Source organism: Styela clava, chromosome 7 (genome assembly GCF_964204865.1).
Source record: "Styela clava chromosome 7, kaStyClav1.hap1.2, whole genome shotgun sequence".
Taxonomy (NCBI): domain Eukaryota; kingdom Metazoa; phylum Chordata; class Ascidiacea; order Stolidobranchia; family Styelidae; genus Styela; species Styela clava.
The window spans coordinates 6,838,487-6,864,468 of record NC_135256.1 but is presented as its reverse complement, the minus strand read 5'-3'; the positions used below and the strand labels follow the sequence as shown (position 1 = coordinate 6,864,468).

The 25,982-nt window shown below is 35.6% G+C and overlaps 3 protein-coding genes across 4 annotated transcripts in view; 2 read left to right on the top strand and 1 right to left on the bottom strand.

Annotated features, from left to right (window-relative positions):
- LOC120327875 (maltase-glucoamylase-like) overlaps positions 1-4,010 on the top strand; it is a 49,187-nt gene extending 45,177 nt beyond the window's left edge. Inside the window, exons 54-60 of the mRNA XM_078114376.1 lie at positions 169-330; positions 1,260-1,376; positions 1,565-1,713; positions 1,798-1,942; positions 2,268-2,366; positions 2,754-2,912; positions 3,162-4,010. Coding sequence (XP_077970502.1) covers positions 169-330; positions 1,260-1,376; positions 1,565-1,713; positions 1,798-1,942; positions 2,268-2,366; positions 2,754-2,912; positions 3,162-3,410 — 1,080 coding nt within the window. The 3' untranslated portion in view covers positions 3,411-4,010. The remainder of the gene's footprint in view (positions 1-168; positions 331-1,259; positions 1,377-1,564; positions 1,714-1,797; positions 1,943-2,267; positions 2,367-2,753; positions 2,913-3,161) is intronic.
- A 517-nt stretch (positions 4,011-4,527) lies between these two features.
- LOC120328446 (elongation factor G, mitochondrial-like) overlaps positions 4,528-25,982 on the bottom strand; it is a 38,017-nt gene continuing 16,562 nt past the window's right edge. For both annotated transcript variants that reach the window (XM_078114488.1, XM_078114489.1), the window contains exons 13-17: positions 12,768-12,837; positions 12,510-12,602; positions 7,712-7,859; positions 5,785-5,999; positions 4,528-4,946 (exon numbers count right to left, since the gene is read on the bottom strand). In XM_078114488.1, the coding sequence (XP_077970614.1) occupies positions 4,812-4,946; positions 5,785-5,999; positions 7,712-7,859; positions 12,510-12,602; positions 12,768-12,837 (661 nt within the window). In that variant the 3' untranslated portion in view covers positions 4,528-4,811. The remainder of the gene's footprint in view (positions 4,947-5,784; positions 6,000-7,711; positions 7,860-12,509; positions 12,603-12,767; positions 12,838-25,982) is intronic.
- Positions 15,400-18,658, top strand: LOC144425285 (uncharacterized). Its single transcript, XM_078114851.1, has 5 exons — positions 15,400-15,654; positions 15,964-16,109; positions 16,379-16,471; positions 16,974-17,081; positions 18,084-18,658. The coding sequence occupies exons 1-5, from the start codon at positions 15,483-15,485 to the stop codon at positions 18,210-18,212; spliced, it is 648 nt and encodes a 215-aa protein (XP_077970977.1). The 5' UTR covers positions 15,400-15,482; the 3' UTR covers positions 18,213-18,658.

Genomic DNA, 25,982 nt, shown 5'->3' with positions numbered 1-25,982 from the left:
TTCTGTATTTTATTACATTGGCTGCGTTCATTCCACATTGCAATGATTTGCTTCATGTGATTTCAAATTTTCGTAAATTATATTTATTAGTAACAACATGGTGGCTATAAATTACTCTATACATCTGAATATTAACGGCGTTTGCATTTAATTATTATTCCTACACAGAGAATGATGCCTAATCATCGAAGTTTGGTGATAACTCGATCGACCTTTGCTGGCACTGGAAAGTATGCCGGACATTGGCTCGGTGATAATCAGAGTCTATGGGAACCCATGGCTTGGGCGATAACAGGAATGATAGAGTTCAATCTTTTCGGAATATCTTACGTAAGTTATGCATTGAACGTTACTGAATGGAATCGATTACGCTCTATAGCAGACAAGGGCAAAGTACGGCCAGTTGGTTTATTCAATCTGGCCCGCCTGATGCTGCCACAACCAAACCGAAATTTGATGTTTCAGCAAATTTTGCTGAATTTGCTGAGATTGCGGTTAAAATTAGTTTTGGCACGAGGCATATTGTTTTCCACCTTTGCTTTGTAACACTGTAAATATTGTTCTTAAAATGTTACTTTTCTTGTCACACTTATTTGGCCCGCCAGTCTAGATGAGCAGAATTTTTGGCCCCTGGTTCAAAAACCTTGCCCTCCCCTGATCTATAGCTTTCAGTTATGACTTATATATCATTATTGGACACGAAATGACTCGGGGATCATCTTATCATTTTGTATTCTTATTGTTACTTATCGATTTTAATCAGTAAGTATGTTGATATGTATTTGTCTGTCTGTTTGTTTGTCTGTTAGATGCACGCGATATCTCACGAAAGCGAGGTTGAATCTGCTCCATTTTGCATGTGCATTCAACATATGCCGTACCAGAAGCCTATTGATTTTGGATGAATTATGTCGTATAATTAGCGAGTTATTAATTAATTACTGGTGGAACACATAGTGTCTCTATGGAGTGAGAGCGCTGTTTTGGGATCCTCTAACTTTCGATCGATAAATCTTCGGTCTCGGACCGATATTCTCGTTTTCCTTGTTGTTATGAATAAATCACTTTTGTCACTGATTACTGGACCACTCGTTTTAATATTTTCAGGGATTGAAGATTGTATTTTTGCTTAAAAGGCTGTTACTTTTATTCATTCCAAAAATCTGTCGTGTTCATGTATTTGAGTATCGCTCTTTTGGGCACAGATGAAATTTACTTCAAAAAATATACTTCGATTGATTAATATTTTGTTTCTGTAGGTTGGTGCTGATATTTGTGGCTTCATGCTAGATGCTTCCGCTGAATTGTGTTCAAGATGGATGCAAGTTGGAGCTTTCTATCCTTTCAGTAGAAATCATAATGCAAACGGGAAACAGGTGAATCAACGACTTTACCGTCGTTAGTTTTTGCTATCCAATACACGGTACTCTTGAAGTATGCGCACCAAGATGTCGCACAACCTGAAAACTAACCTGGTACACAACCTGAGTTCAGGTTGTGCGCCATCCTGGTGCGCATACTTCAGGAGGTCCCAATACACTATATAAGCTTGGAATATTTTCAGCCTCAACATCCAACGTTCTACGGCCCAGAAGTCGCTGCATCCTCGAAGAAAGTTCTCGAAATACGCTACTCAATATTACCCCATTTTTATACGATACACCATCAAGCGAATCATCATGGTGGAACTGTTATACGATCTTTAGTACACGAGTAAGAATTATGAATACTTGATGCACGTTTGAAATTGGCAAACACGTCTTCGATAAATAAATTCGATAAATTTCTTGTATTTAGATTTCCATCGGACAGAAACGCATTGGACGCTGACGAGCAATTTCTGCTGGGAAGTGGATTCCTAATAACGCCAGTTTTAAAAATGGGGGCTCGTCAAGTTACCGGATATTTTCCGGAGGCATCACGATGGTTCGATTTTCACACGGTATGATAATATTCTTTCACATAAAATATCTTCTTTTATTACTATTACTACTGGTTACTTATGTACACTTATGTACTGTGAAAAAACGGGAATGCGACTTGCACATAACACTAGCTAATCATCATTTGAAGATTGAATAATTACTGTCTCTGCATATGAGAGAGGGATAAAGAGTTCCAAAATGGGCGAAGGGAGGAATTTGATAAAAAAGGTTAGAAACCACTGGTCTATTGATTACAGTATATAACCACCCCAACGTGTGTATACATGTCTGTGCTCGGTATGCGCTGCTGTTGAACAAAAACTATTAAAATCATCACCACAGGGCAAAGAACTTTATCGACGCGGACACTTCGTTACTCTGGATGCACCGATGGATCACATTAATCTTCATATCAGAGGTGGTACAATAATTCCAATGCAAGTGAGTCATTTCTTATCAAGTAGGCTACCTATGAACTGAGTAGCCTAAATAAATTAGCTGTAAAAATATTAAATACGTATAAACATATTTTTATCGTGTGCTAATTAATCTGCTTACAACTCGGCAACGTGGCTCTCAACTAAAAGCAGTATTGACCGCAGTGGGAATTATGGGGTTTTCAAGCAGGCCTACCCGTTATTGTTCTTTTTGCTTTTGTTCGGTATGGTTTACCAAAATGCGGAAACCTGTTGTTAGCGAGTTCGATACTAAAGAGAACATGTCCTTGAAATTTATAATCTCATCACTGAATAAGCCTGCCTGGAATCCTTTATATATACTCCTTATTACCTTGACACTATTTAGTAACTTTACAATACTATTGTTCAGGATCCTGCTGTTACGACTGTGTTGTCTCGGACAAATCCAATGTCATTGTTGGTTGCACTTGATGATGCCGAAGAATCCTTTGGTTCTTTATACTGGGATGATGGAGAATCCAGAAACGTTGGAGATAAATATGTGGCCATACATTTTATATGTTCCAATGTAAGTAGGCTACAATGCTTGGGGCCGGGTAATAACGGTAGCATAATAATTCAATCTTTCGCGCACCAAACTCGGTGGAGTAAAATTCTGGTTATAGTGATCCAAAACCTTGCCAGTTATATTTTCGAGGTTAATGATAGTTTTATGCATCTCTTCTGCAAATAATTAAATACTCGAGATAAGTAATTTTATAAGTAGAATGTCAATTGAAAAGTTTCAAGTTAATTCAACATGGTTGTATATTTTCAGTCTACACTTACTTTTATGGTTCATCATCAACCAATCGACTTTGATGTCTCTGCACTGCGTTTCACAAGAATAGCGGTATTAGGAATTAAAGCCGACAATATCACTTCGGTCGTCGCATTTAAAAATGCTATGACTTCAGGACCTCCATCCAACGGCCAGAGTGTGGATTTTGAGTACAAAGACAAGAGCCTGCAATTAACTGGACTTTCCTTAAGATTAGACCAACCAAATGTGGTTTATTGGTCTTGAACCCTGCAATATAATGCGTGCAATATTTTAATTGTTTAATGATGTAATCTAAGACGAAAGCGACTCGTATGTACGCTTCTTTCCCCCATAGTTAACTTTTCTTTAAATGCTGATTACTTATTTTCCTAAAATTGCCTTGTTGTTCAAGCCCGAATCGATACCTCCCTTTAATAATCGCTAACCGTACAATGGCTCCGATTATAAGTTATGGTGACTATCAAATTTCCAAATAGCATTTTTTTTGCCTTAAATTTATAGTAACACATGATGGTTGCTTTAGAAATTTTTTTTGATTCTATTCCAACTCAGTTAGGTGTGCTACACTGATAACCATTGTGCATACTGGAAAGACACGCAAGTCGGGTTATCGTATACCATGTATGGAGAATAAGAAATGAATCGGTAGCCATTCACACGTTCCCTCCTTATTCCATTCAAGCTAACACGATTACAACACTCCTAAATTATACATTAATCGAGGTTAGTCAAGCCCCAACATATACTTCTTACCTGCTAAAAGTGAAATATATGTATAACAAGCCGGTAGGCGCGCAGGATCTCCGCTGATAGTTGAGGCCCTCGCTCAAGCAAGTGCTTACAATCTATGAATCTATAGAAACTTGCAGATCTTTAACGACGGCGCGATATAAGAGCTGGTTACCGAAAATGCCAGTTCATTTCAAGCGCTGCGCGTTTCGTAGTCTTACTCTCGTGACTAGTATATTGTGGCTAAAAATTTAAAAAATGATGTTCACTAAAATCCCTAAGGCTTCTCCAGTTTATGGAGTATTGAAACCAAAGATTGCTTATTGGGAAGAATATTTTGCTATGCGGAAGGTAGCGTTCCTGGAATTGTAGTTTTCGACTTGGTTGGCGAGAAAACGGCGATAAATTGTGAAAAAAATGGAAATTTCATAACGATCGGCGCGTTTTTCGTTGTTACCATGGAAACGAAACCCCTATCCGGACTATTCTATAAAACGCACATTACTAGGGTGACAGGATAAACCACGTGAAAAATTTCATCCAGATTGGACCAGCCGTTAAGACTAATCTAAACAGACAGACAGACAAACAGAACGACTGATAATAAGGGTCTCCTAGTGCGGAGATTCAATTATGCACTATAAAATACTTTTATTAGAGTTCAAAGAATTTAAATAAACAAAGGAACATTTCCCAAATCCATTTATGAGTTACTGAGGACAAATTAGTTGCATTTTATCTCGCTTGTTACTTGTATAACTGCCGAAGAAAGTATATAAAGAGATTCGGGGTACAAATGATAACTTTCCAAGGAACGAGTTGTCAGACACGAAATCAAGCCATGTCCAGTCAGAAAAGGGCGATAACATGTCGAATCAATTTCCTAGTAATTATATTTATGGTAAATAAAAAACATCATCTCCGCTTCCCTGATTTTTTATTTTGAACTTGGGGTTCATTCTCTTCTTTATATTTTTGTATTAATCTATCTTCGACTTCATCCCGACACGGTGCATAATGACTGTACTCCATCGTGTATTCGCCTTTGCCCTGACGATAAAATATATCAATTAGTCTCACGCTGGAAATACCGTCAAGTAAATGGGTACTCCCGTAGTTTGTGTACCAGGTTAGGGCTAGGCCATGATTTTATTCCGATGTTCCCTCTATTATGAGTCGGCGACTGTCTGTAGTAGCTTGTTCATAAGCGAACGAAATTAGATATCTCCATATTGGTACAAATATTGGAGCGCCAGTGAATGAACTACACACGTTTAAACGTACTCATGATTTGATTTTTAAAAGCTATCAATGGCATTAAGCCCACATAAAATAAACTAGGATAGGACAGGCCTCTGATAAATTTGAATACCGATGGTAGTTATCAGTAAATTATTGATAATTTTAGGTATTAAGGACTTCTGTTGAAGTTGTTCAACTTAGAATAGCGCAATATTTTCCCTTATGGCAATGAACACATACAAAGTTGGAAGTAAACAAGGAGAAAGTAGTTGCAATTCAGTGCACAATAACCTTTAGCAGCGGTTCCCAATCGGAGGGCCATGCCCATAAGCCCCCACCCGAGAGGGTGCATAGAAGTTGGAGGGGGCACAGTGCTAGGCGCAAACTGATTTTACCTTTGACTTTATGAAAAAACGCTTTTTCTTAGTTTCAGTGCTCATTGCTTAATAGGGTTATTTCAAAGGATCTTTCACTTGTTTGTGCATGAATTGTTTGAAAATATTGGGATTTGGAATCTACCAATCATAACAATGCTATAAATACCACTGGAATGATAAACAGGGGCCATGAGTGCCTAAAGCCTCCGGGAAGCTATAAATGGGGACATCCTCATTATTTAAATCATATAATGAAATTTTTAACATGCCTCTGTAAGGGAGCGAAGTTCTGTTGCATAACCGAACATGTCATTCAGAGGAACTTGAGCATGGATAGATAACAAATCCGCAACACCATCCGTGTCTGAAATCACTCCTTTTCGCTTAGATATGCTTCCCGTAACTTCACCTTGAAATTCGGCTGGAAACGTTACTTCTACTCGCATAATTGGTTCGATTATCCGTATCATTCCCTTTTCAAGTACTACAAAAACAGTGTATTATAGCATGATATAACAATATGAAAAGCAATGTGCTAAAAATATGATATTCAACAATTTGATATATTGAGTATGTGCATATAGAACCTACCCATATTTTCCCAGAATACTACTCCTCCTCAAAAATAGGTAGGATGTCATTATATACTGTATACTGCTATGAAAAGATCGATTAACTCCAACAATTTGCAAACACTCTAACATGAGGCGAAAATGTCTGAGATTCTTATAAAATAAAAATTTACGCAATGTACGCAAATGTATGTGCTCATCCAGGATTCAATTGTAACAAATGCATCTGTGTGCGAGTATATACCCATATTCTCCGCAGAATACTACTGCTCAGAACAGAGGTACAGTACAATACCATTACATACCTCTATTACCTCTATTAGAAAAAGCTGAATTACTTTAAAAAATTACAAAACTCTCTAACATGGAACAGCATTGTCCAAAATGCTTATACAAATTTACAACAGAAAGGTGCGATGATATATACGAGATAACGCTGTGTATAAAAATGTAATCATCCGAGGTTCAATGGTAACAAAGGCACATAAACTGTAAGGGTAAGTGACTATACATGTCAATCTCTGCGAGAATACGAATAGGGTGACTACTGACTATGCTTTGATATACAAGTGCGTATGTGGGAATGTCTTCGGGTAACAAATGTATGCAGAGGCAAATACGATACGAAAATCACAAAGAACGGCGATGATATAGGTTGATAAACAGTGCGTATTTGGTTGGACAAGTCCTGTTTGAGGAAAATGTACATACTCGCATATTTAAGCGATAAACCCAATGTATGACAGATTAAATAGGCTTATTCGAGGGCTTTGAATTTTCGCTATCAAGACGGACAAAGAAAAATAGTTGTCTGGTAGCGTATTCCTTCCTATTCCTATATGTTGCAATTTCCCGCTGCAATAATATCTTCAAAGTTCACTAGACTAGGTTTTAATGGAAGAACCTGTTTTTTCCCCTAAGATTCATAACATTATAACTCACTGAAGTTGATGACGCCAACAAGTATGACTTAACTGAACATCCCCATTTCGCCATAAAAACATGTCTAATATGCAGATGCAGATTGATACGAAAACAGATCAAACAAATTATCTAGTCCTACAGTAGCTTTTCAATCAAGTGTGAATTTAGAGTTTTAATAGGAAGGTAAATACTGTATTGCCGTATTTCGACCTCAGGTTACCCATGTTATGTAAGTTACGCACAAAATTGGACGTACTTACGCACGACGTGCGTAAATTCTCTCGCGGGAATTCGTAACCAACTAACCGATATGCATTGTAAATTTAACTTCAAGATTAAAAATAAAACAATAGGTTTTAAAAGGGTAGTTTTAAGGAGGAAATTCTCTCCTATTTACGCACAATATGCGGAAAACACAAATGTCGACTTGCAATTCTGGGAACGGAGAATCGACGATTTTCACGAGACATTACGTAGGGCCGTGATATACATAACATGCCTAGAAGGGGAATAAAATCAAAAGAAAAAACAAAAGCGATTGCAAAAATTACCTAGCTAACCACGGAAAACCCACTGAGTTTGAGCATACCTGCCAGCAACATAACTTTTTGAAAAAACTATACCATATTTTCTATAAAAAGAACTAATGTATTACAACATTCATAAATAAGAATATGATCAAACGACTGATGATGTTTACCTTGTTTCATGGCACCCTGGCCGGCAAGTTTGAATGCAATTTCAGAAGAATCCACCATATGATGAGCTCCATCTTGAATAACAATACGAAATCCTCGAACTTTGGTTCCCATCAATAACCCCGATTCACAGACGTCTTCAATCATACCCTGAAATCGAAATATGCAAGTATGCGTTAACTGCAGAACATCAACAAAAACTTGCTGAATTGTAAATTACGATTACCGATATGAAGTACGGTACGGAATGATTTTTCAAATTCTAGCTGAAACAATATTTCATGTTATTAAGAGCATAAGTTACTGCGCCACAATTCATGACATTAGTTAGAGGTAATATACATTGGCAAACTCTACCAATCGTTGCAAAACTCAACGGTAATTTTACCCAAGCATCAATCACGATAAATTTATAAAAAATATCCTTAAAAATATACAAAAAATTTGGAAGAGCGTCACATACGCGACCCTTCAATATATCACATCTTTCCTGTAGTTAATTTTGTCATATTTAATGCGGCAATATAAAATAGTAAAATATTGGATAAGGTCAAACAGAATTTCCGTCTCATGGGAAGGGCAAGGAGACGAGGAAATTAGCGACGTTCATATTCGTGACCTGTTACCCATGAGATCCTAAACACAACATGATACCAGTCAACTAAAAGACAGAGATGGTTAGCGAGAGATCTTACTGTAGGATGTTCCATTGAGTAGATTTTTGGAGAATTTTTCAAATTTAATTTTACGACAACTTCAACAATACATGATTTCATGGTAAAGGTTTGAGATTTGAAATATATCGCTTTTTCCACTCTCCCAGTAATTAGTTCAGTTAAAAAAGTTAAGTAGTCCAGATTTAGTTTAAATAAATTAAGGGTACTGCCAAAGTATGTGAACCAAGATGGCGGACACCGGGACGTAGTATGTGTACCAGGTAAGGGTTAGGTCATAATTTCAGACACAAATACTACGGGAGTCACTTGGCTAGTACCCGAACTTGTAATAGAACTAAAATAAGGAAAATTGGAATATAACTATGGCCTAATCTTTACCTGGTACATATACTACGTTCCGGTGCCCGCCATATTGGTTCACAAATTAAGTATATTTCTCAGTTTTTTACATATAAACTGTCAGAGAAGTACAGTTGGTAGAATTAGGACTAGTACAAGAATAAAATGAATTGTTCAATTTTTGTGCAAACTTATAGAAAATTAGCTGCAAATTTTTTAAATGGAATATAACAAAAACAATGCAATGTTTTCACTTAATATTGTAACGTTGATCATTAAGAAAACAGACCATATCTATAAGACGGTAGTAATTCGTCTGATTTTTTATTTTTCATATGAAAGTTTAGAGCGACTTTACGGTTTAGCGAGTGAAACAATTCCTAACTTTGCAGTAAATATGACTGTAATAGGCCAATGAAAGACTCGTTGACAAATACGTTCTATCCTTGCAAAGGTGAGAAGAGGGCGAGCTCTCCAGTATTGTAGCATTCCCATGTAAAGAATTTATCTTCACGGCCAAGTAATATTATGGGCCAAGTTCTAATGCGCAATGCATAAATGTCACACCACGAGGAAAAAAATTCTTGGAAGGTGGGAATATTTAATTTTGCATGTATTATGCAGATGCTTGATTAGCTTTTAAGTACATGTTGTAAGTATCAAATCACCATGTTCTATAAGCGATAAAATCATAACCTTCATGAATTTAATTGTACCATACACAAATCAAATATTTATGCGAAAACCAACGTGAACAATGAAACCGAACAGCGCATCTCGGCTAAAAAACATATATCGTAAATAAGGGTTAAAATATGCCAGATTGCCAATTTTAATTGTATGCTGCAGCAGAATGGCAAATGTATCGAATATTATAAAGATAAAGCGGAGCATGTATATCCAATATTTCGTCGGTAACGTATAACCATGCTTATAGCAAAATTGCTATGAATACACGCATTTTCTTAAAAGTATTTTTTTTATATTAGAAGGTATCAAATTAATTTTTCACTCCGTGGTGTAGTAATTTTGTGCTCTAGGGGTATTAGACCACTAATCCTGTAATCGGATTCGACACCTTGACAAGGATTGACCTGACTCGTCGTCAGACATTCGATCAAGGATGACGGACATTATAGGATTTAATAATAATTACATGGGAAGGTGTTATTAAGTGTTCTGTGTTACCATGGGCCATAGGGGCCTTCTCCAACACGCACGAAGCGGTGAGATCAACCAACACGATGCGTTTACAATCTTACCAAAATAAAACACCAACAATACGACCCTGTTGTCAAATATTATGTCACTAACTCGAGCGAATGTGATTGAAAATGTAAATTATCGAATTCTTTGCAAATTAAAATTGTATTCTGAATAGTTTAAACAGGTTTATTGTGCAAAATAACTTTGACATAATTTACAAACAAAAACTAGCAAACTGTAGCGAAGTAACAGATCTAAAATGATGAACATAATTCCCGTCCACATCTATTAATATTTTTAATACCTCCGAATAAAACGCCTACAACTTGGTGCTAATAAAATGATTTTTATTACATATCCTATATTATAATACAAATGTTAGTAGTCGCACGACATGAATTTATTCAAATCATGGGATCGATAAAAAACGAGGGTACAAGAAATAATAGCATGCAGTTCGAAAACAAACATTGAAAAAAGAAATATTGCAGGAAAATAACCAACTCATGGCATGCAAATGCTGACAGACAAAATACATCTCAATTTCATTTATTGGGAAATTTCATAACATATTTGTTGTTACTTTGTTGTTTACTTGCCAACAACATAGTTCACGTAAGTTATAACATCTACATGAAGTGGCTATGATTTGCCCAAGTAAGTAATGACGTCATGCAACAGTCAGCACTTTTAGAAAAATATGATATTTGTTGCTTCTTGTAAAATTAATTACCAGAAACACATATTCTAGTCTGAGACTGATATTATTTAAAGATGTGTGACTCTTGGCTGACCGTAGCAAATTTGATGGGAAATTACAAGCAGTTTTGCTCAATATGTCTCCATTAAAATATAAACACTGCCCATTCAAATCCCATAGGAATACTGACCATTTACAAACTGCACCAAAACGAGACGGCGAGGAAAACAAAATAGTCTCGTGAATAGTCTCGTGAACAACACACACACTCGGTTGTAGATGAAAAGCGATGCCGAGGCTATGCCAAAATATTGGTCAACTCAGAAAAGTTATGCATAAAATAATCAGAATAACTTAGATAATGTTGAAAACAATATGCTCCTGCGTCAATGGAACATGTATCTAATGTGGGTACTTTTGTGTGCAGTCTGGTGTGTCTAACCAAGATATGCAAATGATAACACCGCTTTGATCGACAAATTAGGTCTTCTGACAAACAATTTTACAAAGCGAGGCTGGACTGTAAATCTTATAGATAATTTAGGACTTTAATACCAAAATGCACATTTTCGTCAATTTGGATTATTCTCATGAGTCTAGTTATAAAAAACTGACCTACCCTCCCTGCAAAAAAAAATTACGGGAATTTGAGAGGTAAACAATTTTATGATTCCCTATATTTGCGTCAACAGTGACGTATTTATACGTATATACAGAGGTCCACTTTATTGAGTCATTTTAGCCTTCGAACAACAACAGATGTCCACAACGAAAAGTCAGGTGAGTTGAAATTACTCCACGGCACAACGATTGTTAAAATAAGGGCAGCGCATAGGGTTGACCATTCACTGTATTTCCCTTTTGTCATCTAAAATTTTAACATGGGCTGCATATAAAAATAGCGTAGATGTACATGTTTATCAAGCTTAAAGCAGAACCACTTTTTTTAAACCACGTGAATAAGACGAAAAAAGCTGGCAATATATCAAACTAGCGCCCGGAAAATATCTTGAATGTCATATTACACTCCATTATATAAATAAAGTCTAAGTTTACGAATTAATTGCAAGGAAATGGAGTCTATTTTTTCATTTTAATATTACCGCGGAAGCGTAAAATCCATAATGAGAAAATTTGATATCATGTGAATTAGAAATTGTCATTCAAGTTCCCAATTTACAAGTCTTATGCAATAACTGCTTGTAATGACGTAACGCTGGCGTTTCCTATTCAATAGTTTGAAAAAATGCGAAGTGCAGAACTAAACGCAACATCTCACATTTCAAGGTTTTGAGAAAATCGTATTTTGTAATAGTTCTAATAGACAAACGTCATAATAAACATAAAACATTAAACCTCTAGCTTCGAACCTCAGACCAAACGATGACCCCTGGTACATAACGACAGGAAATGAAAAAAGTACATTTTTTTCAAAATGTGTTGATACTGTGGGGGCATGGGCAGCGTTGTCCCAACCGAGAGTTGCTGATGCTTAAAATTGTTTTTTTCGTTTTGGAAGGGAAGATTAGGACAGCAATATAATACGGAAAACTACAATACAACTGGTTATATATATTGTACATTTTGGTTAGGAATTTATCTAAAATGTAATATCTTCGGTTTTATGACAACTATTAAAATAAAAAACTAGCCTTGTAATAGTTTAATCTAATTGAGTATGCCGTTTTATTGAACAATTAGTTGACTAAAATTCGCTATGCATAAATTATTTCTGTGCAAAATCAATTTGACAAGTAAATCTATAAATCAGTTCAGTTTGTAGAGGGTATTCCTGACGCATAGGAACATTTTAATCCCTTGAAAATAAGGCAAAATTTAATCAAATTACCTGAAACAATAAAATTTCAATTACATTACCTTTTTAACCGCTGGAATATATTGCCTCGGAAGATTTTGTCCTTTCGTGTCATCTCGGAATTCAATTTTCGTGTAGTTGTCGGGAGAAAGAGGCTGAAAAATCAAACATTGTGTCCAGATGCCAATAAATAGAAAATTTAAATAAATATAATATTATTACCTGTGGGCTAAAGCACCACAAAAAATACTTGGAACGCGAAAATGACGTGATTAGCTTCATAAACAAAAATGTCCATTTTAATTAATTTTTGAATATACCTCTACATATCCGATCACGCGACCATATTGTCCAGATCCTCCACTTTGTCGTTTGTGAGTATAATCAAATCTGAAATACAAGATAGCGATGCTCAAATATATGAGCACGTCAAAACGAAGTAGTGTGGTATGCAATATGGCATAGTAGACTATCGGCACCGAAATCTTCAAGACTAACGCGAAAGCAGAACCGCCACAAGATGCGCAATTTTTCGATGACAGAAATTCTAAATGAAAGTAATAGCCTTCTATCGAAAAATACAATCTTTGACCACTAAAAATTTCAAAGCAATTAGTCAAATAATTAAAGAAAAAAAATACCAACGAGAACAACAACAACATAATAACAAAACAATCCATAGGGTGTCTGCTAAATATAAAAATAGTGGGTGTGATTTGGTTTCTAATGTACTAGACACTTTCAATCTAGAGTAATTTCTGACAATTTTGTTTGTAAAGACTCCCTCCATGGCATTTCCATAGAGAATAAAACTCCAAGGAGAGCATGTTCATCAAGACATCCATAGATCCCACGGGGAAACTGTGATTGAAAGCCTCTCATTTCATCTTTTAAAATGATACCCACAAAGTCAAACAAAAGAGAATACTGAGAGACAAGTCGACAACAGTAATTTCACGTTATATCTTTATAGCGTGAACGCAATGCCGATATGTCTTATAAAATCCCTATTAGATTAATTTTTGATAAAATTTTGTTTACAATGCAGAAGCTAGAAATTTATACTTCAGGGAAAGAGGGACCTTTTACATATATTTTAGATTGTAATCATGAGGAAAAAATACCAATTTCTAAGAAATATACCGCTTAAAAGCACAAATCTGCATTTTTCAGTAATACAGGGACCGCAATATGTAAATTTTATAATTTAAACATGTATTTGCCAAAAAAGGCTAAAAAGTCTATACGATGGCCTTGTTAGCGTTCAATAAAAATTGACAACGAGGAATCACGCCATGTTATTACAATGCCATACAATCTGGCTAGTATATTATAGCATCATTTACAAATACGGTGAGAATATACGGCCAGAAATTTAGTATGGATTGTACTTTATGTCCCTTGATAAAAGAGGCCATTTATTATCGGTACCTAATATTTTCGACATTCGTTACAAGTTTTTATTTTTCAATTCTACTAAAATAAATCAAATTTTAAAATTGAGCTGCAACATAAAGCGCAGCATGTTTTTCGCCGACGAATACGGTTTAGACACAAAACCCGGCGGTCTAAAGTGTGTGTACCAATATAAAGGTAACTAATTTTGCCTACTTTACATCAAGTTGTGTGAAGGGACGGACACCTATGCGCGGGGGGTGTATTCACTTGGCTAACACAGACATTCCTGAACTCGTAATAGAACTAAAATAGAAAAAATCGGAATAAAATTATGGCCCAACCCTAACCTGGTATACGGTCCAACGGTCAGCAAAGCGTGAAAAGATAGATTGCCGAGTGTTGTCTGAGGATCGATAGACGAGAGTCAATGTAAAAATATCAAACTAGAACTAAATATCAAAGTCAAATTTTCAAACTAAATTATGAATTTGATTACCCAGATGATACGTTTTCTCACAGGAATTAAAGTAATAGCTTAAATAATTAATTAACTAACAAGTTTTTTTCGAGTTTTTCTCTAGGTATTTTTTTATTCTTACATAAAATTTCGGTTAGTCACCATATGTGTGATACGCATATTGCATGCGTTGCGGTTAAGCCCCGAATCCCTTAATTACTGGGTGACGAAGTTGGAATACGATCGTGATTTGCTACTCACTCGAATTTAAAAATTCATAAAAAGAAGAATCAAAACCGTAACTTAAAATTAAAAGATCATCGTGCATAAGTGAAGAGGCGGAGAGAGTATATAAACGTCGTATTCTGCGATCAGAAATCACACTCGACGTTTCATTCGCTTCTTAAACCAGTAAGAGTTTGTATGAATGCATTGAGCATTGAATCGACCGCAGAAGTGTATAGGTTCGACTCTATCAAAGGCACGATGAAGCGTCTTGACCTGCACAGCGAGAGATGGCATTAGTACCGATGTATTCGTCCCATACCATTGTGATGCTATTAAGACGACACTGCGCATTTATGAAACTTGAGAAACAAGTATGATTTGTTTATTAATGAGGGACACTGTAATGACACAAGAGTAAAAGTATTGTTATTTTAAGTTGAATCGGTCGGTAGAGATAATTATTGCATAGTAAGTAAATTTGTAATTTGCCAGTTGCGAAAACAGTGCTAAGAAGAAGTTGTTGTCAAAATTTGGCAAAAGGTCATTTTTGCGTAGTGAATACGAGACTGCTACGTTTTTTATGAATATAATACTTTAATAGTTGTGGGATTTTAAAATTAAAATCTGAAATTATATATAATAACGGGAAGCAAAAAACAGAGAATTAAAAATAGCCTAATCGAAAAATTGACTTGACGGCGTACGAAAGTTTTCGAAGATTTATCTAATACACACAATTAGCCATCAAACTTAATTAGTCAAAAAAACGCAAACTAAAACCTCGTTTAACGCCAATAAGCTCGCTGTACCACATACAATCAACTGCGAATATTGACGTATTTGTTAAAAATGATTGTTTTTTTACAGTATAATATACTATACAGAACTAAAACTCGGTGAAAGCCTTTCTATAGTCCTATACACCATTATCACGAGACAACACTTTTTCGAGATGAATTCCAAAATTGCCTTATGCTTTGCTATTGTAGCAACATTCGCCAAGATTTCAAACGCCGTGTATTTGCCAATGAACGACGATGAAATGCATAGATTTGGACATGGAGGCCGACAATCACTAAAAAGTTATGATGCTGATATTTCCAACGTTGCTACTCAATTCAGAGGTAAGTTTTTCCACCCTTAATGTTAACAGTGATATTATTCCATAGCATTCACTTTTCGCCATGCCTATTCCCGCCTTCTCAAATGTGGAAAGTCGGCAATCGCGTCGTCGCGAAGACCATACATTGCTATTTCTTACATCGCAATAGAAAATGGATCAAAATTGATGGTTTTTATTGTTCTTTCTGTGTAATTCTGACAGTACAAATCCAGGTTATCTGCATACGAGGTAATACAAGTCATAGGCGTACAAGCCTTGCATTGCCTCATCCTGATGACTGTGGCTAATCATAGTATGTTTATTTTTACAGAGCCATTGCCAAACAGCGCTCCAGGAAGACCAAAATCTGTTATCGGAACAGTTCTTGCTAAATGGTTGGTTTCTGAATACAATCGCGAGGGAGCGCAAGAGAACAAACTTTTCAAACTGTTGCATGAACCAGTCAGCGATTGTTCCGTGAGTAAAAGTTTATTTTATAATTCTTATGTTAGAATCACTCCAAGGGAATGTGTCGATCAAAAATTAAACTTTTTTTTCACCAAATAAAAAATAATCGGGTACTTCTAGTTAAGACAATTTTGATGATCAAAGTATGCGTCCCCCAACCATGGTAACCGGTAGCATGAACTTCATTTCATTCTCGACTGTGATCGGTCTGTGAAACGAATCTTAACGTTGGGTGAAACCACTTTTAATGAAATACAAAACTTTACAAAATCCAACAGGCCGATATGGACCAGTGTCAAGTTGTCATGCAGATGCGAGAAATAACATGTGACGGAGCGCGCGGTGTCGAGGATTGCATTCCTGCATCATACGTAAGTTAACTTGAAATGACCGACATTGCTTTTTGGCTAATATGTAGGTTTGTGTCATTTACCAAGTTCATAATTGTACTAATGATTAAATTAGACTAATTTGGAAAGAATATTAAATAATCTGTGCTTGGGGCCCAATCCGAATTTTGTGGATAGTTCAACTCTGGAAACTTATACATTTTACTACGATTTCGCTCTGGCAAGAGTCTAGCTTTTTAAAGAATTGCCATTAACAATGTATACATTAAGATACCATCATTTAGTTACCATTACCACCGTATAAGTTAACAACAGATCAATAGCTAGAGCGGTAATGATATCGAGTCGAGGATAATGAAACTGGTTATAAATATTGTTAGAATTTCAAATGGCTCAACCTTCTATTAGCTACCGTATTTGGGTGGCCAAGCTAAAGAATCCACTTCGGAACTTCACACAAACATACAATAAATCAAAAATTATTGTATTTAGACATATTGACACATATTTTCTTATATTTTAGAACCTACAAACGTGTGTTGCTACTTTCGACATGCAATCTTTGATATTGAATGAACCCGTGTTATGCGATAGTTCATATTCACAATTCTCAGAATCTGGACTTAAAGAGGTAAGAATCGATTTCACTATTCAATCCAATAACAATATTTTGAAGTCATTCCGGGTAAACAAAAGTACAAGATAAATAGGAATAAATCAAACAACGTATTTCGATATAAATCTGATTTGATAAATATGATAGACAGGATAAGTATTTATGTGCAAATTAAGCGAAAAAATACGTTTATGTGAACCAATATGAAAAATACACTAAATACATACTGAATCGGATCAAGTTTCTGCAACTATTCAAAATATTATTTTGAAATTGCAAAATATATTAACATTTTGGAAATTTTAGTCGAAAGGTCATTGCAAATATTTCAAAATCGTTGATTCAACATATCCGTGTTGATACATGTCTGTGTCAGATCAATTTTAAACCCCATCTGATAAAATTTAAGTAACATAAGGCCCTGCGCAGCGGGTCTGTAAAATACAGCTACGCATCGTCTTTTAAATAATTTCCAAAAAGTCAAGAATTAAATGGGTTTTTGTATACAGTTCAGTCTAACATTTGGTGTAAAGGCGTTCGCTAAAATTGTTTTTACCGATTGAGACGAAATTTAGCCGCTTGAGAGTTTATACCTCAAACACATATTCGTCCATTAGCAGATGCGCCTATCGATATTACCCATTTATTACGTTTGTTGTCGGTTGTGGAATCTCACAATCATATCCCAGTGCGGAAAGTAATGAATCATACTTTCCTGGCAATCCCAAAATTTGAATTTCACACATGAAACAGATATTTTTAGTAATCGGCTTTCAGCGAGTATGAACTACATAAACCCAATCTTATTGGAAAACAAATACCAGACGAACTATTAATTTGAAGAATATAAAAGTTTCATCAAAGATGTATTTCAACAATAAAATAGCATAGCGTAATTTTTTTCAACCTTGGACCCAATAAAATAAAGTTCGGTTACAGGCAAATAGGCACCGACAATATTGATTCAAATCTGTGATAAATTGCATCAAATTAATATATAATTTTGAATTTAAACAGGAGAGCATGGCCGGCGACAAATACGAAATGCTGAACAACCTCATCAGAGAAGGCGCCACAAAAAGTCAACCAAAAGCACTTTACGAAAAGAAATGGGGAGTGGATGATGGCAGACCCCATCCAGTCTAAATCTGAACAACACGAATATAAAACAAACCGCTTCTGACGCTTCTGAAACTTCAAATATTTAGGTCATATTTTTCCAAGCAGGCTACACTCACAATTTCGAATTTATTGTGACATACTATAATTTTACGTAATTTAAAAAAAACCCATTTCACCGTGAAGAGATATCATTTTACGGGGTTTGGACCTTATTGAACAACCAGCAATATGATAATTTGTTACTACCACCCCAACAACTAATAGACTTTGTATTTTTAATTAATTGAAGAAATTGTTTAAATTGATTAATTCAGCCACGGATATTAGCTGTAGCACATGTTATGAATTATTGAATGTTTGGTGAAATGTATATTGTTCAAATGTAAAGTGTTAATTTATTTCTATTTAATTTAATCGTTCTTCTATGTACATAATTGGCAAAGATAATAAAGCAAAGCTTGTACAGCAAATAGTATGAAATATTGTCTATCAGTTGTACTGACAGATTAACAACCGACAGGACAGAATTGGCATGGGTGATAATATATTATTAATTAGATTTCCACTTTTCGTACATTGCGTACGTCAACCGCAAAACTCGAAAGCGACATCCGGTGGACTGTCTCAATATCCCCCTCACTTGTACCACACATGTCTCACGTGAGCCACACTCTCCCAGTTGAATGAATTTCAATTCATATGCTTACTTCTGACCTAAGTATTAAATCTACCTTAACTAAGAACAGTGGCGAAGGATGTACAATGGTGGTACAAGTAAGGCAAAGGGACAAGTGTGATACAAGTGAGAAGTGTGGTACAAGTGAGACAATAGGGACAAGCGTGGGACATGCATTTTTTTGAGAAGGACATATAATTGAAGATATCTCCGAATATGATTTGGGGCCGAGTTCGCGGATTTGTTCTTTTATGCAACAAAGACGTTTTATATTTTATTTCATCGCGCGTCAACCATTTTAATGTCCTATTACAGAATTCTCAAAATAATTTATAACCCAATATTTAGCCATTGGTGTTGAATGCTGTTATTAAAAATACCTTCACGAAATTTCGGTTTGTTAACAGCACCGTGAATGCCTCAAAGAGATCCGACATTCTTGGAATAATTAGCAGTGAGAATAGTCACGTTTGGAAGCATTGTTTAGTCAAATCGGTCAAAAGTAGAAAAACATATTATCTGGTTGAATTATCTTCAAAAACCGCCGAAACAACTTTAACCGTTTGTAATTGTGAACGGTGGGTACTATTGTTTACGCCGCATTTTGCAATATTTCACTCATGTTCCCGATAAAAAAAAACTGACAAATTGTATTTTTTAATTAGCTTCAGTAGCTTGTACTCAAGTTTTAGCATACTCGCTTAGTGTATATGTAAAATACTATAAGTGTTTTTGAATTTCCTGTGGTATCGATTAACTCTATGGTCCTGCATGATTTTGTACATGGCCAAACCAAAAAAGAATGATTCACTCATGATTGAACTACTACATTCATATTAATGTCTAGATACGTATAATTCAATTACCGTCAAACTTTGATAAAATTTTTATTCGACATGAAAATCAAAAAAATAATTCAAAGTTTCAACAAAAACATATCATCTATCCGATTTATATAATAAGGAGGATATAATGAGGACATTAGATGTATATATAATAAATCGGATATCGGATATATAATAAATATATAATAGAGTTAATCTTTTTGTTGACTAAAACAAGTTTCAAGTTGATCCGAGGTTTATAATTTATACAATTCAGACAATAAAAGACATACCAAACCCCAAGTATGATTTATTAAATCAGTGCATCGCCAAATTAAACACATATCATTCAATAAAACATTCGTATCTGAGAAATATTTATCACTTCAGACCACGACGGTCGTGACCATAAGAGCTAAGTCAACATAATTTAATTTATTTTGCTCAGAGTGTCTGGTAAATTAATTTCAACTATTTGCTAAGAAATTAAATCCAATATATCGGTAAAAGACGACACAAAAACTGTCGTCATAGACAGAAAAGGCAATGAATTTGAATAAAGTATCCAACAATATGTCACTTGGAAATACGTTTGATTCTATGTCACGTGTGATTACAAAATAAAATTTCTTCGCACGCGTTTCCATCGAAGTCCATGGCTGGATTACTGGGTTTGAGCAACTTCAATATACTTGAATAGGAAACCGATTGTCTTTATTTATTTCAGGCAAGTAAAAGCAAATTCCAATAAACGAATATTGTTTATTATGGCATTTGGCGACACTTCTATCAAGGTCATCATCGATTTCTGACAGACAAAAGTAGAGAGTCAGTGACGTATGTATGAATCCAAATGAAAAGAGTTTGCTGAGGACATTAGATGTTTTCGACTAATATGCCTCAAATTAAAAAAAAAATACAGCGCTCCAGAAATATGTGTATTAATATGAAAGTAACTAATTTTGCTCGCCTACTTTAAATCAAGTTGTGTGAAGGGACGGAAACCTATGGGCAGGTATATTCACTTGGCTGACACGGACAGTCCCCGAACTCGTAATAGAACTAAAGGAAGGAAAATCGGAATAAAATTATGGCCTGATCCTAACCTGGTACACATACTACGGGAATACCGAAAATAGGAGTTACGAAATACTTTCCTTCTGTAACATGCGAATAAATTAAATACTGGAGTCTAAAATTAAAAGACGTTTGAAATGGTGAAGACATTTTGTGCGTTGTTAAAAAGGCCCATTTAGACTGATATTAGCAACGAGGTTCGGGATACCCTGACAATTCTACTCTGATTACTTAAGTAGGATTAGGCGTCGCGATGAAATTCCTTGAGATAACTTATCAGATAAATGGAGTTAGACAATGACCACGAGAGTAAAGATCAATGTGCAGTGTATACAAAGACCGAGGGTATTGTAGTGCTAATGGAAACCAAAATAAACTTAATTACAGTAACGACTAATGGATTTGCAAAAATCGCGCTAGCTCAATAATCTAAGTCGTATGATATGGTCTTCAGACGCGAATGTGCTTCGAGAAGTCCAAACTGTTAGGGGAATAAGAAGTAAATATGAATAAATGTTTGTAATGAAAATCATTTTAAAAATTTTGTGCTGCGATTTTGTACCAGAATAGCCGAAATACCGAAAAACTCGGAGTGGTAGTACAAGTGCTATCCATCACATGCTAATTAGGCATGCTTTGACTTGAGTCGGTCAGATTGGCAATGGGTGTGTATTTATACATGACTTTAATCTAAACCGTTGATATTTTATTTTCAATGTTAGCATTTTATTTGGTGACAGAGAATGCAAATGCAGTTGTGCTAAAGGAATAGCTATTTTTATTAGGTTTAAAAGACCGAAGACAAAAGTAGAATCAGCTTTCACAACTTCCAAGACATTGTATTTATAGTCAATAGAAGAACAAGAACTCAACTTTCAGCTGAACAGTTCGACATAGTACCATACATTATATTATTTTGACTTCGCATTTGATAAACAATTGTACTTGTGATAACTATGAGAGGAAAAATTAATTAGCGAACATGCAAATTGTATAGTTTAGCTGAGTGGCTTTGTAAGAATTTGTTCGATGACGACAATATATATTTGATTTTGCTAAAATGGCGATGATATCTAGATGATGGTACATGTTGCATAAGAATGTAAAATGGTGAATTTTCGGTTGAGCAACAACGGCCGTTGTGGTGTGTGTTTTAGCTGCAAAATTTGCACAAGGCAAGTATAGGTAAGGCGTAATAAGTAATGGAGGTTGTGCACCCCTGTCAAGATAAATTAACAGCCGAATGAAGGGGAAAAACCAAACCACAGACAGAAATCTGGAGATAAATCGAAATGGAGCTGGGAGAAATTAATCAAAACCGCATCGAGTCTAGAAAGTTAAATTTGTAACTTGTAAGACAGTTGCATATACATGGGCCGCTAGTCGAGTAGACGATGTCTTTTAAAGTTGAGTTTTGTGTATTCATATGGCTCCCATAATACAACCACTGTAATGCTTGATTATACAAGAAAGAAAAACCCCGCACTATACCCAAAATAAGACATATTAAAAGAAAATAAGGGGTGGGCATACTTGTGGTTGGTGATATGCTATAACGAATCTACTATACATTTTGCAGATAATACAACAGGTACTTAATGTAAATCAAAAAAATATTAAAACTTAATAGGTGATCATTATTATGTAATTAGGCGCCGCTGATCGCTATAATTGTATCGAATCGCCTCAACTTGTGATGGAATTTCTCCGGCAGGTTATTTATAAGAACTTAATTTTTTTGGAATTCGTTTCCGCACAGGTGTTTCATTTAAAACGCGCGGTCGAAAAGTTCCGAATCTCCCATTAACGAAAACTAATTTTTAAAGATAGCTCGCGCGCTGGATTACATTCATCTAATTTCTAAGTCCAACAGACTCTATCCGGGATTGATACTAAGAAATACTTCTCGATTGGATTCACAGAAGAGCTGCATTCTGGAAACAATTTGGCGCTCCAGAAAGTGTGTGTACCAATAGGGAGATAACTAATTTTGTGCGCCTACCTAACATCAAGTTGTGTAAAGGGACTGAAACCTATGGGCAGGGGGTATATTCACTTGGCTGAAACAGACAGTCCCCGAACTCGTAATAGAACTAAAATAAGGAAAATCGAAATAAAATTATAGCCTAACCCTAACCTGGTATACATACAACGGAATACCGACAATTTCGCAATCAAGTCAGGCGACGACATTAAGTTCTAATTTTAACGAAGGCCCGCGAGCTTTATTATTTGAATTACATGGTCAGAGGGATATATTTTGGAATAATTTTTAAGAGGTTGAATTTTATCAATATATGCTTCTCCGTTAACAAATACCACCTGGAATTAGTCAGGAAACCGACGCGCAGTTCTTCCGTATTTGCTTGAACGATCTGGAACTCTAATGACGGATTATTCTTGTATGACGCTTAGGCCGCTACGACCGACTGTAACCTTGCAATATACACTATATAAACTGCAAGATGTTTCCGCAAGTAGGAGATACAATCTTGATAAATTATTGTATTTTTCCAAAGTCGTTTATGTTCAAAAAAGAAAAATTTGATGAACTTGATATTGAGAAGATTGAAAAATTATTCAGTTGTAAAGATAACGTTGGTAATGGGGCCCACACGCAAGAAACATTATGTTTCATTCTGATTATAGTACAAACAAGCAGATTGTATTGGAATGTGAAGTATTTCGCTTACGACTGCAATAGCTTTACAATTGGGAACAATAATATAAGATAGGTCCAAATATCCAGTTAAACATGGAATTCAGAACATTGCGTTTGGGACCACATGCTAAGTAACTGTTTGAAATAGATTCTTTGGTAAAAGCATATACCGTAGCTGTAATCTCATATCGCATTTAATTCGAAATGAAATAGTATAACTGATAACGAAAGTTTGACAAAATCGATCGCGGTTCGAAATTGTTTTTGCAATCTGTATTTAAAGAATCCTACTAGACCAGTTTATCCTTCTATTTTCAGAGCACCAATATTTTCGAAAAGTTACAGAATTTTATTTAGTGAAGTCATAGCTACAAATATTACCGATGTTGGAAATCACGTATATTGTAACAGGGTTTGGAGCACACATATATAGTCCAGCTGACGAAAAATTAGCTGCGCTCCAGAAGTGTGGGTACAAGGATGGAGGGAACTAATTTTGTTCGCCTACTTCACATCAAGCTGTGTAAAGGGACTAAAACCTGTGGGTATATTCACAGACAGTCCCCGAACTACTTAATAGAACTAAAATAGGGAAAATCGGAATAAAATTATGGCCCAAACCTAACCTGGTACACACACTGCGGATTACCAAATTATCTATTTTCTTAATTTACTTTTCTTATCCAAAAGAATTTACCCAGATTAAAACTTACGGGAGGTACTAATTCCAGGTGGGCGAGTATGATCTCTCCAACATATAATGAAACCACGTGGCATAATGCAAAATAACAAAGTGGTCATAATTATGGAGGATGTTTTTCCTACGAATAACTGTATGCAAGTCGCACAGATTTGAATAGTCATAAGTTTCTCGCATACGACTGGACTAAAATCTAAATCCAACGGGATACAGACAGAACACCGTACATATTAAGAAAATGACCTAAATGGACATATGAAAATCTCAAAATACCGAAAGCGGCTAAAATGAGAGATTACATTCGCCAGAGTAATCGGTAATCAGTCTACGACAAAATAATATTTAAACGCCATATTCAGAAGTTCATAGTATTCAAAACATACGCATTTGTCATCGTTAAGGTTTTAGACATCCAATCGCATTATTCGTCATTGAACCCACATGGGCATGTACATCTGGCTACACGACTGTTGAAAACCTACAACAATTCAAGGAATCTAAAGCGGGCTTGAGACATACAACCAAATGTTTTTCCTTCTATACATATATGTTATAGCGCTACGTCCGTATTTGGAATTGGTCACACAAGTAACTAATATAGCACTATCCTAATGCAATATTGCAGATATAATAAATATGGCATGCACAAGACAAGATTTCTAAATTAAAATATGCTATTGTTAATGTTTCCTATGTACATTCACTGCAAGGGCGTATTCAGGGAAATTTCAAAGAAGAGAGGGTGGTTGTGTAATTTCTGATATGCGAGATAGACCGTATGGGCTAGTGGGTCCGTGGGTTTCAGGAGTCTTTAAGGTCTAAAAAGTGTGTCAAGCTACGAAAACCCGCTGTGTATGATAAAAAAACGAATATTTTTTAAAAGGGGGGGGGGGGTGTTAGATCCCCTTAAATTAATTACGACCCTAAAAGACGTCATCGATCATACACCATAATTGGAATTTCTTTCGAAATGATTACAAATTGTAAACGGTCATAAAATTTGGATATGGGTCGGTCGCCACACATAGCGAGAGAACTTCAGAGGCCAAGAAATGTTTTGACACCACTTTAGTTAAAGTGCAATCAGTGCACACACAAATGCATAATGCAACATTTTTTTTTGAGAAATTGTCAAATTCCAAAGAAAAAAGCAAACTACATAAATATATGGCAGACAACGTAATATTGCAAAGTTTAGTCCGGGACGGGGATATTGTGGGAGAAAATAGGCAACAAGCACTTTACCCGCATCGCATGCGTGGTAAATGACTTACCAGGATTTGGCAACTGAGAACAATTAGTCAGAAAACAATTAAGAACAACAGAATGCCTTTTGATTAGTTTTTGATTCAATTTAATCACTCCCGCAGAAAATGTTATCTGCTGAGAACGTACCTCTAATGGATATGAATAGAAACGAAGGATTTTGTTGAAATAAGACGGTTTAGTTTTACAGAGTAAATGTTGAATTTTCGCTTAGTAATCGGATAAGGCTGGATTACCATACAGACTAGACCAAACAGTAATGGAGGTTAAGTGCTTATTGAATGACAGAAATCAGCATTCCTCACTAAATTTGAGAACGCCAGGTTAACCCCAGTTAACGAACTTGTGATAAACGATGGTAAACAAAGAAGAGTAATGAAATGTATACATAAGGGCTTATTGTGATCCAACAGTGATCAATAGTTTTTCTCAGTCCAACGAACGATTCGTTTGGACATGGAGTAACGTAGAGGAGGCTAGAGATGGTGGTATGGATAGAAAGTTAAAAATAATAAACAGCGATGATATAGGGTCCAATTTAGAGACATACAAGAAATAGCGTGTATATATCAGTGTATATGGGCACACA

What these genes read in the sequence shown, in the direction of transcription:
- LOC144425285 (XM_078114851.1), top strand. Translation starts at nt 15,483, where the DNA reads ATGAATTCCAAAATTGCCTTATGCTTTGCTATTGTAGCAACATTCGCC. An exon ending in CGTTGCTACTCAATTCAGAG is followed by an intron (nt 15,655 to 15,963) that starts GTAAGTTTTTCC and finishes TTATTTTTACAG; the next exon opens with AGCCATTGCCAAACAGCGCT. An exon ending in AACCAGTCAGCGATTGTTCC is followed by an intron (nt 16,110 to 16,378) that starts GTGAGTAAAAGT and finishes AAAATCCAACAG; the next exon opens with GCCGATATGGACCAGTGTCA.